The sequence below is a fragment of the Mustelus asterias genome, chromosome 19 (assembly GCF_964213995.1).
Source record: "Mustelus asterias chromosome 19, sMusAst1.hap1.1, whole genome shotgun sequence".
Lineage (NCBI taxonomy): Eukaryota > Metazoa > Chordata > Chondrichthyes > Carcharhiniformes > Triakidae > Mustelus > Mustelus asterias.
The window spans coordinates 4,700,398-4,714,644 of record NC_135819.1 but is presented as its reverse complement, the minus strand read 5'-3'; the positions used below and the strand labels follow the sequence as shown (position 1 = coordinate 4,714,644).

At 49.0% G+C, this 14,247-nt stretch overlaps 2 protein-coding genes across 2 annotated transcripts in view; one reads left to right on the top strand and one right to left on the bottom strand.

The window, feature by feature from the left end:
• The window catches only part of xab2 (XPA binding protein 2), an 80,203-nt gene extending 74,124 nt beyond the window's left edge, over positions 1 to 6,079 (top strand). Inside the window, exon 20 of the transcript XR_013500129.1 lies at positions 5,685 to 6,079. The gene's annotated coding sequence lies outside the window, so the exon portion shown is untranslated. The remainder of the gene's footprint in view (positions 1 to 5,684) is intronic.
• The window catches only part of camsap3 (calmodulin regulated spectrin-associated protein family, member 3), a 199,679-nt gene continuing 188,842 nt past the window's right edge, over positions 3,411 to 14,247 (bottom strand). Inside the window, exons 14-17 of the mRNA XM_078234906.1 lie at positions 13,645 to 13,741; positions 12,503 to 12,621; positions 10,568 to 10,686; positions 3,411 to 7,091 (exon numbers count right to left, since the gene is read on the bottom strand). Of these exons, the coding sequence (XP_078091032.1) occupies positions 6,789 to 7,091; positions 10,568 to 10,686; positions 12,503 to 12,621; positions 13,645 to 13,741 (638 nt within the window). The 3' untranslated portion in view covers positions 3,411 to 6,788. The remainder of the gene's footprint in view (positions 7,092 to 10,567; positions 10,687 to 12,502; positions 12,622 to 13,644; positions 13,742 to 14,247) is intronic.

Below are 14,247 nucleotides of genomic sequence, written 5' to 3'. Positions count from 1 at the left end.
CGGGGACATGGGGAGAACGTACAGACTCCGCACAGACAGTGACCCAAGGCCAGGAATTGAACCCGGATCCTTGGCGCTGTGAGGCAGCAGTGCTAACCACCGTGCTGCCCTCCCCAGTATTAGGGTGAAAATCAGTGTGTGTGAGAGAGCAAGGGACAAAGGGCATGCAATCACACTAAATTGACTGGGAATGTGTACAAAGTCAGAAACTACCAATTGCCTAAAGCAATTACCCTGTTAAGACTAGAGCGACCTTTGAAATAGCTCCCTTTGGGGGACCTATACATAGAACAAGCTATACACAAGGGTGCATTTGGCATGTGGCCAATCCCATGGCAGGCCACACACACCAATAAAAGTCTAACAGTTGCTTGCACTCTTAAACTGAAGTTCCTGGGGCTTATTTTAATAGCAAGGCAATGTAAACTCTACTTCAAAGGCAATTGCAAGAAGGTCAACCTTTATTGAAATTGCAACTGGAGTGGCAGTCAATGGGAAGCTGTCCTTGAAGCCCGAAACCATTCCTGAAACGCGAACTCCTTCAGGACAGCTCCTGGTTCCTGAACATTGCACATTCCTAAAATGATAAATGACCCCAATGTCAACCTCACTGTTCAGATATCCGTTCTCCGCCCAAGTGGAAGTGTTCAAGGCTCTGGAACCTCCACAAACTGCATTTACAGGCGTCCCCTTTCCAATTCTCCCTCAACTCTCTGACCCAGGATAGTTCCCCCACCAACGCCAGCAGTCTTCCAGTCCTCCTCAATTGGTAGAGTGCTTGCCCTGGTTGGCAGAGGGGGGAGTTGGTTGTTGGGGGAGTGCGGGGGGAGGTTTGGTTTAGCCATAGGGCAGAATTTTCCCATTCCACCCGCTGCAGGAATCATAGTGGGCGGGACACGGACTGTACAAAGGTCTGTTGACCTCAAGACGGGATTTTCCAGTCTTGGGGCGAGCATGGAAAATCCCACCCAAAGAGTCGCACAGCACAGAAAAGACACTTCGGCCCATCGAGTCTGCACTGACCAGCCTCCCATCCATTGACTCCGTCTACACTTCCCGCTGCCTCGGCAAAGCAGCCAGCATAATTAAGGACCCCACGCACCCCGGACATTCTCTCTTCCACCTTCTTCTATCGGGAAAAAGATACAAAAGTCTAAGGTCTCGTACCAACCGACTCAAGAACAGCTTCTTCCCTGCTGCCGTCAGACTTTTGAATGGACTTACCTTGCATTAAGTTGATCTTTCTCTACACCCTAGCTATGACTGTAACACTACATTCTGCACTCTCTCATTTTCTTCTCTATGAACAGTACGCTTTGTCTGTACAGTGCGCAAGAAACAATACTTTTCACTATGTTAATACATGTGACAATAATAAATCAAATCAAAACAATAGCTACCACTAAAGGCACACTAAAGTGCATTTTCCTGCACTTGTCCCATATCCTTGAAAGTTACGATACTTACAAGTGTTCGTCCAAATATTTTTTGTAAGGTTTCCAGCCTCCACTACCTTCCCAGGCAGTGCATTCGATTCCCACCACCCTCCGAGTGAAAAAATATTTTCTCAAATCCCCTCTAAATCTTCTGCCCCTCACCCTAAAGCTACACCCCCTCGTGATTGACCCCTCAACCAAGGGGAACAGCTGCTCCCTACTCACCCATATCCCTCAGAATCTGTTACACCTCAATCACATCCCACCCTCAGCCTTCTCTGTTCCAGAGAAAACAACCCAGGTGAGTGAGGAAGGGAGCAGCGCTCCGAAAGCTCGTGATTCCAAATAAACCCTGTTGGACATTAATCTAGTGTTGAGAGACTTCTTACTGTTCCCACCCCAGTCCAACGCCGGCATCTCCACATCATGAAATAGTGGAGACAGCGGTGTAGTGATGATGCTACAGGACCAGTGATCCAGGCTATTGCCGTGGAGACACAGGTTCAAATCCCACCATGGCAGCTGGTGGAATTTGAATTCAATTAATCGAAATATGCAATATCAACTAGTCTCAATAACCATAAAACTATCAACTGGGTCACTAATGTCGTTAAGAGATGGAAATCTGCTGTCCTTACCTGATCAGGCCTACGTGCGACTCCAGATCCATAGCAATGTGGTTGACTCAGACTTAAAGTTGATTTATTAGTGTTACAGGTAGGCTTACATTCTGAGGCTTACTCTCAGAATCCCTACAAGTGCAGGAGGAGGCCATTCGGCCCATTGAGTCTGCACCAATAACAATCCCACCCAGTCCATAGCCCCACACCACGTATTTACTCTGCTAATTCTCCTGACACTAAGGGGCAATTTAGCACGGTCAATCCACCTAACCAGCACATCTTTGGACTGTGGGAGGAAACCGGAGAAAACCCACACAGACACGGGGAGAATGTGCAAACTCCGCGCAGACAGTGACCCAAGGCCGGAATCAAACCCAGGTCCCTGGTGCTGAGAGGCAGCAGTGCTAACCACTGTGCCACCCTCGTCCTATGAAAAGAATACATGTTGTCGCCCACCGGGTGGTTGGGTTCGGGAACTCACTTCCTGAAGGGATGAGAGACACGGAAATCCTCATTGTATTATTAAAAATAAATAGCTGGCTGTGCACTTGAGGTGACATAACCAACAGGGCTACGGACAAAAAGCTGGAAAGTGGGATTAGACCAGATTGCTCTTTTGGGACTGGCACGATGATGATGGGCCGAATTGCCTCCTTCAGTGCTATAAACACTTCCGTGTTTCCATACAATATTATCCAGAATCCCACCATGGATGTTGTACATTGAAACCATCCTCTATGTAGGTTCGCGTCACATATCTGGAATCAAGAATCTACTGATGACCATGAAACCATCGTCAGAAAAGCCCATCCAGTTCACTAATGTCCTTTAGGGAAGGAAATCTGCTGTCCTTACCCAGTCTGGCCTACATGTGATTCCAGAGCCACAGCAACGAGCAGCACGGTGGCACAGTGGTTAACACTGTTACCTCACAGCTCCAGGGACCCGGGTTCGATTCCAGCCTCACGTGACTGTGCGGAGTTTGCACATTCTCCTGTGACTGCGCGGGGGGGTGTTCCGGTTTCCTCCCACAGTCAAAAGATGTGCTGATTAGGTGGATTGTCCATGCTAAATTGCCCGTCGTCAGGGGTTTGGCAGGGTAAATACGTGGGGTTATGGGGATAAGGCCTGGGTTGGATAGTTGTCGGTGCAGATTTGATGGGCCAAATGGCCTCCTTCTGCACTTTAGGGAATCTGTGGTTCAATTGGTTGACTCTCAGGTTGACTCTCAACTGCCCTCTGGAATGGCCTAGCAAGCCACTCAGTTCAAGGGCAACTAGGGATGGGCAATAAATGCTGGCCAGCCAGAGACGCCCATGTCTCAAGAATGAATAAAGAAATATTGATTAAAATCTACTGAGGTTGATTTGGAAGGATCAGAATTCAGGCAAATACAAAGAAAACCACTTCTTGGTAAATTGGTAAATCATTTTTATTAAATTTTTTCTCATGTTATGTCTTTTTAAACATTACAGATTCCCAGTCCCACATCTGTAGACATGTTACATCAGAGTCCATTTTAAACCTAAGAGTTCCAATCTCAAGTGCGGCACCCTGTACTGTACATTGTTACACACTGGGTTAAAAATAAAGATCAGAATTTTAGTCCAGCCCTATTTTATGGTCAATTTACCGCTTTGCCAGCCCAGTTCCAACATTGCTAAGGTGAGTGATGGATGCCAATTGCGCGACTCGGGAGGTACATGTCTCCATTGCTGTTGGTTTCCAGTACAGTCCGTAGACACTCCCACTGTTTGGTGTTTGCAAAGCTCCCAACGAAAATCCAAGCGAAGCCATCCTGGCGTGAAATCCACTTCCACCAATCGGTGAAACTGACACCGGCGATGGGGACCACCCAACTCTGGGAAGAGTCTGTGGCATCGACCAGCACGGTGAGGACAAATCAGTGAACACTCTAGTGTTGAAATTGAGTTCCATTCTCAGTTCTTTCTCCTTATAGTTGCACCTGATGAACATTGAAGCCCCCCCCCCAACTTCGCCCATTGGGATGGGGGAGTAAATGGCAATGGCAGTGGGAAAAATCCAAAGTGTGAAATGAGGAAAAAGAGGCAGTCACCGAGGCCCATATGTAGCGCTGTTGGTCTTGCGAACTTCAAGACGTTCAGCGGCTTTGCTTTCCTCCAGTCAAAAAGTTCCAACTCGGCCTGTAACCAATCCTCCCCCTCGCGTGGCGGGTCAAATATTTTCGACAGCAAGAGGGAGTCGGTGTCCTCCCTTCCAGTTCACGGCCAGACTCGACAGGCCAATGCATCCCCACCCCTCACACACCCACCCCCCCCGCATCTTGTCCAAGTGGAGGAATTGGCAAAAAATTAACCAGTCAGTGACCCATGAACCTGCTCTGCCAAGCAGGTACCAGCAGACAAAATACACGTGGGAGCCAAAATAAAAATTCAAACTCTTTCTACTTGATGGACAGAACCAAAAGCTAATGACGTAAAAATTTGCAACCAAACAGTCCCGAGCAAAAGAAACAAAAGTACGAATTCTGTGGCTGCTTTCTGCATTGCGATTCCCTCACAGCCCAGGTCACCTCTTCAACAGTGCAGTGCCAAACAGAAATGGTACAGTCGAAAGAAAATGTGCAGAATTACTTCAGGGATTCTTCATTATCCAATATATACAAAAATCTACACACACATGCACAAATAACAGTCTCCCAACACATTCCAGTTTCTTCCACCCAAGACGGATGTCCAGTTCACGAGGTTATCGACTGACACAATATTGGGGTGTTCTAAATCTCGAGTAAGATTGAGTGTAAATGGCTCGCGGGTTCAAAGGGGACAGGTTACCGAGGCTTTACTCCCTCTCAGAAGCAGATGACTCGCACCTCACTTCAGAGGGTGGTGGACCCTCTCATTCTGGGAGGTCCAGAGTTCAAATCCTTAATCTGAACTCTCGCTTTCTCTCGCACTCGGATCTGTGGAGTTGAGAGCTTCGGGCAAGTTTCAGTAGAATGCTACATGGCAGCAATTTAACTTGGTGCGGGAAGGAGGGAAAGAGGGAAGGAGGGAAAGAGGGAAGGGGGAGAGGGAGAAGAAAAGGAAGGAGGAGGAGAGGAGGGAGAGGGAGGGATGAGAGAGACAAGTGGTGCACAGAATCCCACACAAGTCACTTCTATAAAATGAACCGCTTTGAGCAGTTTGCTATGGCGACCGCAGTGCAACCAAGGAGGCTCGGGGTCACCTCCTGCTCAACAGCTCGGCCAACAAAATCCGGAATAAATCTGGAGTTTGGGAGGTGGGGGGGGGAGAAACAGCATTACGGAATTCAAAAACGAGATTAATGTATACAATTGTAGACATGTCAAAACCTGCATTCAGCCATGTTCCAGAACAGGACGGGTGTCTAAATGCTATCTGATTGTTAATCAGATTGAGATGCACTGGAGATGGTTTATTGGTTCCAGCCAGGCGGTTATGCGAATGTGTATCTAGCGCACAAAGAGTTCTCCCGAGTTGCCCAAACGGTGCAGTAACTACAGAGTGCCTCTGAGATCTGTGGCTGCAAACAGATGGACTGGGACGGGGAGGGAGGGAGAAAAAAAAAAATCACAAAATAAAATTTGTGCCTGCCTCAGATCCTCACCTTCTCTCCAAAGGTTGGCAGCTTGGATGGGTCTCCATCTGGATCCCAATCCAAAACGGATCCCCCAAGCATCCGGAGTCGGAAGGGGACAATTCACCCAAACCACCTCGGCACTGACAAATGGCAATGGCTTCCCCCACTTGGATGTGGCTTTGACGAACCGGGCCTCGAGGGCTGGAGACGGAGCCGGGCTTAGCGCAAAGCCTTTCCCAAAGAGTTTGCTCTGCTCCGAGAGAGACTCAACCCGGGCGAATCAAAAACCGGGTCAAGCCTGGACCAAGCAATGGAGGGGCAGCGTGTAACCAGCAACTCCTGAGCTGGAACTGGACCTTAATCCCACTCCAGCATTCTCTGGACCACGGGAGATCTAGGTGCGAGCGTGCACACAGCTTATTAAACTACTGATTCAAGATACTCAGTCCATTCTTTCAACATAACAGGCAGGTAGGGAATGGTTTTGTTGATTATTCAAGTAGTTATAATAGAATTTCAATTCTGATAGCACTTATGGGACACCAAATATTGGAACGAGATATTCGGAGCAACCTGCAAACACAATTTTCCAATTCCCAATCATTCTTTCCGACAGCGTACCTTAAATATTTCATCTATACAAACAGCTAAGTCATTTAAATAGTGCCAATATATACAGACACAACATTTCAAATCAGTAGTAACCTTCCAGAATTTAGCCTCAAAAAAATTTATACATCTAGTTCATTTCTTTAAAAAAAAAGTGTTTGGACTCATCAGAAAGTCTTCGCCAAGTGCATTTCCTCTTTAGTGCTTTGAGTTTCAGATGACCCCCCCCCCCCCACCTCTCAACTCCAATGGGAAGCCCATTGACTTGGGCGCCCAACTGGTTCACACCACGTGATGCAGTCGCTTGCGTGGGTATCGGGCAAACAATGATGCATGCAGAAATGGCGAGGGAACCCAGACATAGTTCAACCATCCACGAAGAACGTGAGGATTAGAAAAAAGGAGAGAGAGGGGAGGAGAGGGAGGAATTTAAAAAAACACAAGTGGCAGGTTTGCAAGTGAGGGCCCAAAACTCTTGACTCGTTCGTCTGTACAGGGGTGGGGAGGGTGCGGTGCTGGGGGGAAGATGAGCCCATCATTTAGACGTTCCCGGCTTTTTGGGCGTGCCCGGCCTCTTTGTCTGCCACAGGTGGCCTTGGATGGTGACGGCATCGACGCTCGCCGAGAGGGTCTTGCTGGGGATCTGCGTGAATTGCTTGCGGTCGGAGTTGTACTTGAAGATGCTCTCGATCATGTTCTTGGTGATGACTCTAGGCCCCACTCCAGCCACCCGCTGCATGTCCTCCGATTCCGGGAAAAACGTGTACACGGCCCGGAACTGGCAGCTGTTATCCCGGAACAGGATCAGGTAGTGATTGGATTTGCTTTTCTCCACTTCCTGCGAACACAAGAGGGCGACATTAGTAGTAATCAGCGGCAACTCCTGTTAAAAATCGGGGCAGCGTTCGCTTGTGCAAGATAATCCAAACGTTGGATATGGGGAGGCCCTTCAAGCCTGTTTGTCATTTAATCCAGAACTAGGGGGTCATAGTTTGAGGATAAGGGGGTAAAGCTTTCAGGACTGAGGTGAGGAGAAATTTCTTCACCCCAGAGGGTGGTGAATGTGTGGAATTCACTCCCACAGAGAGTAGCTGAGGCCAAAACGTTGTGAGATTTCAAGAAGAAATTAGATATCGCGCTCGTGGCTAAAGGGGTCAAAGGATACGGGGGGGGAAGGCAGGAATCAGGATATTGAATTTGATGATCAGCCATGATAATGAATGGCAGAGCAGGATCGAAGGGCCGAATGGCCTCCTCCTGCTTCTAGTTTCTATGTTTCAATGTTAATGAGGTCAAGGATCATCTGTAACCCATACCAAAGAACAGTACAGCAGAGGAACAGGCCCTTTGGCCCACCAAGCCTGCACCAACTAAGGGGCAATTTAGCATGGCCAATCTACCTAACATCTTTGGAGTGTGGGAGGAAACCCACACAGACACAGGGAGAACGTGCAAACTTCACACAGAGAGTGACCCGAACCGGGAATCGAACCCGGGTCCCTGGAGCTATGAGGCAGCAGTGCTAACCACTGGGCCTCTTGCACCCTAATAAAGAACAGGAACCACTTCAGCGCTCACTTATTGGCAGGCCGTTCGTGTTTTGGGCCTTCGCACACAGACAGCCAGTTCCCTGCACCAGAGAGCAGCTATTCAAACATTATGTAAATGTGTTTCAAACCCCCACACATTTTCTGACACAACTTCCGCCATTTGCACTTTGCAATTTTAATCGTAGGTTCGCATCGAGATGAAGAGGAACAGGTAAACAAAGGCTGGTCAGATCAGAATGCAAAACAGTGCTTTGCATGGATATTACGTATCCTTTATCTCGAGAATCACCTGGGAAAAATTCCCCCTGCCAGTGTATCCGTGTAGGCCTGCGTTCCCCATAACACGGGCGGCACGGTGGCACAGTGGTTATCACTGCTGCTTCACAGCTCCAGGGACCTGGGTTCGATTCCCGGCTTGGGTCACTGTCTGTGTGGAGTTTGCACATTCTCCTCGTGTCTGCGTGGGTTTCCTCCGGGTGCTCCGGTTTCTTCCCACAGTCCAAAGATGTGCAGGTTAGGTTGATTGGCCATGTTAAAAAATTGCCCCTTAGTGACCTGGGATGCATAGATTAGAGGGATTAGCGGGTAAAATATGTAGGGATATGGGGGTAGGACCTGGGTGGGATTGTGGTCGGTGCAGACTCGATGGGCCGAATGGCCTCCTTCTGCACTGTAGGGATTCTTTGATTCTATTCTAACGATACCCAGTTTACGCTTCAGAAATATTCCTGCTCCTCTCAAATACCGGACTCGAGAATCAATCACAGCTTGCCTAGCCCATTCACTGCCAAAACACGGGCAGTTTGCAGCAACCATAACGATGCCCTGATCACAGAAAGTGGAGTTAAGTCAGATCAGAGCAGTATTGGGCAGCGGAGAAGGTGTGAAGTGCCGTGTGGATTGCTCCCACAGCCATTTCGTATCTTCCCAACGGGACGACCATTTGGCCCATTGCTAGCACTGGCTCTTTTAGTCACACACCAAGTTGATCTTTCTCTACACACTACTTATGACTGCAACTCTACATCCTGCACTCTCTCCTCTCCTTCCCCCCTCTGTACTTAAAGTAAATGTGGACCAAATGTTTCGTCTTGTGGGGCAATCTCGAACAAGAGGTCACAGGTATAGGTTGAGAGGCGGTAGATTTAAAACTGAGATGAGGAGGAACTACTTCTCGCAGAGGGTGGTGAACTTGTGGAACTCGCTGCCCCATAACCAGGTTTTTACAGCCTTGCTCGATCCAGGACCAGAAAAATCCCACCCGAGGTCAACGGACCTTCCCATTGTCCGCCCCTCTCCCGCTCCAATCGCTGTGGTGAGCAGGGCGGTAGAATTCCGGAGGTGGATTCTGAATCATTCCATGGTTACAAGGAGGAGATAGATATATTTCTCATAATAAATGGGTTAAAGGGGTTTGGGGAAAGAGGTGGGGAGGTGGATTTGAGACCAGGAGAGATCCACCATGATCTGATTGAATGGCGGAGCAGGCTCGAAGGGCTGAACTTGATTTGATTTGTCACATGTATTGGGATACAGTGAAAAGGATTGTTTCTTACACACTATACAGACAAAGCATACCGTTCATAGAGAAGGAAAGGAGAGGGTGCAGAATATAGAGTTACAGTCATAGCTCGGGTGTAGATCAACTTAATGCAAGATAAGTCCATTCAAAAGTCTGACAGCAGCAGGGAAGAAGCTGTTCTTGAGTCGGTTGGTACGTGTCCTCAGACTTTTGTATCTTTTTCCCCGACGGAAGGTGGTGGAAGAGAGAATGTCCGGGGTGCGTGGGGTCCTTGACTATGCTGGCTGCTTTCCCGAGGCAGCTGGAAGTGTAGACAGAGTCAATGGATGGGAGGCTGGTTTGCGCGATGGATTGGGCTACATTCATGACACTTTGTATTTTCTTGCGGTCTTGAACAGAGCAGGAGCCAGACCAAGCTGTGATACATCCAGACAAAATGATTTCGATGGGGCATCTGTAGAAGTTGGAGAGAGTTGCAGTGGACATCCCAAATTTCCTCAGTCTTCTGAGAAAGTAAAGGCGTTGGTGAGCTTTCTTAACTATAGTGTCAGCATGGGGAGGACCAGGACAGGTTGTTGTTGATCTGGACACCTAAAAACTTGAAGCTCCTAAAACTTCTGCTCCTAATTCTTATGTACTCTATGAACGGTATGCTTTGTCTGTATAGCGCGCAAGAAACAATACTTTTCACTGTAAATACATGACAATAATAAATCAAATCGAGAGCCATCTAATTAATCCCACTCCCCCTGAAAATCTCCCAAGTACATAATTCCAAATCCTTTAGTCATTATTGAATCTGCTTCCGTCATCCTTATATCAAGCTCATTCCAGATCATAGAATCCCTACGGTGCAGAAGGAGGCCATTTGGCCCATCGGGTCTGCACCGATTACAATCCCACCCAGGCCCTATCCCCATAACCCCATGCATTTACCCTAGCTAATCCCCCTGACACTAAGGGTCAATTTAGCATGGCCAATCCACCTAACCCGCACATCTTTGGACTGTGGGGAGAAACTGGAGCACCCGGAGGAAACCCACGCAGACACGGGGAGAACGTGCAGACTCCACACAGATACTGACCCTAGCCGGGAATGGAACCCGGGTCCCTGGTGCTGTGAGGCAGCAGTGCTAACCGCTGTGCCACCCCCGATACTTAATAATCATAACCCAATGTGTAAAACAAAACAAGGTTCTCTCTCCTGCCTTGATCACTGTCCAGGGTAGCGACCAGCCTTACCTCCAGTATTTTATTCTTCTGTGGCTCATTCACCCTGCCTGCCAGGCAGCAGCGAGTGATTGCGTTCTGGATAATATATTTATTCGACTTGGCGCTGGGTTCCTTGTACAGCTTGGGACCTGTGGAAGAAAAGACGACTAATCACTTTGACAAACTCTGTACTTAATCGCTGCGGGGGATGGAGGGAGGGGGGGGGGGGGGCGGTGGAGAAAGAGGTTCTATTGCTGGCCAATGCCAACTCCTGGACGCAAGCGGGGCCGAGTGGCCTTTTGCCTGATCTCCAAACGATCTGGTAACCTCCTCCACAACAGCAATGGTGGGATAAAGTTGGCCTCAGAGCTCCCAGGGCAAGGAAATGCAGGTAGTGTCCAGGCCTGAACACAGAGAGGAGAGATAGTCAGCTTTGGCTACAACAGGTCCATCCATGCCACGGGCTTACTTACAGACAGTGAAGGGGCATTCGAGAACAATACAATACCACCAGAAGGCCATTTGGCCCACTGTGCCTGTATTAGCCCTTTGAAAGAGCTATTTAATTAATCCCACCTCACCTGCTCCTTCCCCTCTAATTTTTTTCCTCTATTCAAGTATTTATCCAGTTCCCATTTGCGAGTGTTTCCACTAAACTTTCAGGGTGCATATCGGCATCATGCAGCGAGTAAAATAATTTCCCATATCCCCCACACCTCCCCAACCTCCATTCCTTTACTAATTCTTTTCCAGCAGAGAGTGTGCTTCTCCCGGAGGACTGTCGCCCAACTCTTCGCTTAGAAAGCCTGATCTCACCCTAATCAACCTTCGCTGCTCTACAGAGAACAAGCCCTGCTTCTCTTCTCTCCCCAACAGGGTTCCTTGACGCTCCAACGGGCTAAACTCCAAACCTTCCTTATTCTGCAGGGAGCCTGTCCAAGGATTGGGATCATGTATGTCCACGCACTGTCGACATCCTAGCATTTGACCCTCCTAATCTGTGTGGAAAGCAATGGCGGCTGGGATATCCCAGAATTCAATGCAACAGTGACAGCCAGTGCCAAACAGTATTTAGGCAACAGGAGTTTAAGTTTATTTACTAGTGTCACAAGTAGGCTTACATTAACACTGCAATGAAGTTACTGTGAAAATCCCCTAGTCGTCACACTCCTGTTTGGGTACACTGACAGAGAATTTAACATGGCCAATGCACCCAAACCAGCACGTCTTTCAGACTGTGGGAAGAAACCAGGGCACCCAGAGGAAACCCACGCAGACACGGGGAGAACATGAAGACTCTGCACAGACAGTGACCCGAGCCGGGAATCGAACCCGGATCCCTGGCGCTGTGAGGCAGCAGTGCTAACCATTGTGCTTCTGAAGTGGCCCAGCAAGTGTCGGGGGATAGAATCACAGATCTATACTATTTGGTCCGTTGGGTCTGTGTCAGCTCTCTATTGAGCAACTTGGCAAATCACACCCACCCCTCGCCTGCCCAACTCTTAACACTAACAGCATTTTCCAATTCCTTTTCCAAAGTCAAGATTGAATCTCCCTCCACTACAGATCGGACAGTACATTCCAGATTCTAACAACTCACCGTGTTTTAAAAGTTAAACATTTTTTCTCATGTCGCCAATGCATCTTTCACTTCAAATCGGGGTCCCCGGGTTCCCAATCCTTCCACCCACACAAAGGTTTCCTCCCCTTTCTACTCTTGCCAGACCCCTCAATTTTGAGCACTTCCTATCAAAGCCTCTCCCTTCTCCAAGAGCGTCTCCAACCTAACTGCTTAACCTGAAGTTTCTCACCCCCGGAACCATTCCTGTGAAGCATTTTTTTTTCATCCTGTCCCCTCACTAAAGCTGCGGAAACTCCCGTGGGTTTTGGCACCTTGCCGTGGGAGTGGGGGGGAAAATGAGAGAGAGCGGACTTCCTGGCAACGGGACAAGCAAACCCACTCACCCGTATACTCGGGGATCGACGCGGGGGACGAGGCAGTCGAAGCGTTCTCCCAGTCCTTCTCGCCATTGTGGTTGGACACTAGCCGGTTCGGAGACGGGAGCCCAGAAGGAGAATCTGCCCTGTGGGGTGGGAGGGGAAGAAATCAATACAAAACATTAAAAAGCCGGCAGGAAGATCAACGCGTTCACAATTCCGCAGCCAACATTTCTGGAGATCCCCAACACTCAAAATCTGGCGGGAAAGGTTAGGGTGTAAACTAAAGGTATAAAGTCACCATAGCCCCAGTTGACCAGAGACTGCTGCCCCCTTTGACGGCAGGAAAGCTGACTGGTGGCGATTTAACCTGAGGATCAACACCTCAGGCGAGGGGCAAGGTTGAGAAGGCGGGGCCTTCATGAATAACCTCGGCTTGGAGGGGAATTGAACCCACGCTGTTGGCATCACTTTGCGTCACCAACCAGCCGTCCAGCCAACTGAGCTAACCAGTAGCATCTCACTGGTGTAGAGTGGGTAGATGCTGGCATGTCTTGAAAATAGCGCAAAGGGCTCATAAGACTATACGATATAGGAGCAGAATTAGGCCATTCAGCCCATCGAATCTGCTCCGCCTTTCAATCACGGCCAAACCCCATAACCTTCGATCCCCTTACCAATCTTTGCCTTAAATACACTCAACGAGCCCGGCCTCCTCTGTGGCAATGAATTCCACAGATTCACCACCCTCTGGCTGGAGAAATTCCTCCTCTTCTCGGTTCTAAAGGGTCGTCCCTTTACTCCGAGGCTGTGCCCTCGGATCCTAGTCGCTCCCACTAATGGAAACATCTTCCCCACGTCCACTCTATCCGGGCCTTTCAGTATTCTGCAAGTTTCAAGGCCAAACTTAAAATCAGTCCTAGCAACAAGGTCTGAATGAAGGTTGGATAGACTTCGACGGACGCACACAGGAGGCAGAGACTTTTGGGGTCAGCCTGGAGGTGACCAGGTGTCCACTATCCTATAGATGAAGCTAAAATGAGCCAATTGGTCTGTCATATTACCCATCTTGTAACGCCCTAGGTTGCCACTGGAAGGAGCCACCATCTCCTGCCGATCTGAAGGCTTCAGTCACTCATGAACAAAAAGCAGTGAAGAGACGCTTTTACCTTGGGCTTTTCTTGACCGAGAGGCTATTGGCCGAGTCATTGACCATGGTGGACAGGGAGAGCGTGGAGCGAGAGTACACTTTATTAAGCCTGGAGCCTGAAAGCAAAGAGGAAAGATTCTGGACACGTGTTTATCATCATTCAGTCAAAACCTTTCACTCAAAGTGCCACATGGCAATGCGGCAGTCTGTCGCGAGTGCCAGGTTTACCTGCTTCATTCAAAGGGCCAATAAGATTGCAGTGAGACAGTTTACCAAGGGGGTGCCCTAGAGATAGAGAGGGGGGGGGGTGCCACCCCAGAGATAGAGGGAGTGGAGGGTGCCCCAGAGATTGGGGGGGGGGGGGGGTGGTGGTGGAGGAGGGAGGAATGGAGGGAGGATGTCACAGAGATGGGGGGGCGGTTCCAGAGATAGAGGGGGACAGCTCTCCACAACAACCCAGCAATAGGCCCCAGGACGGAGTCTGACAAAGTGAAGACAAGGTCTAAAGTTTATTTTGTTTATCTATTAATGTCACATGTAGGCTTACATCAACACTGCAATGAAGTTACTGTGAAAATCCCCTAGTCGCCACACTCCGGCACCTGTTCGGGTACACTGAGGG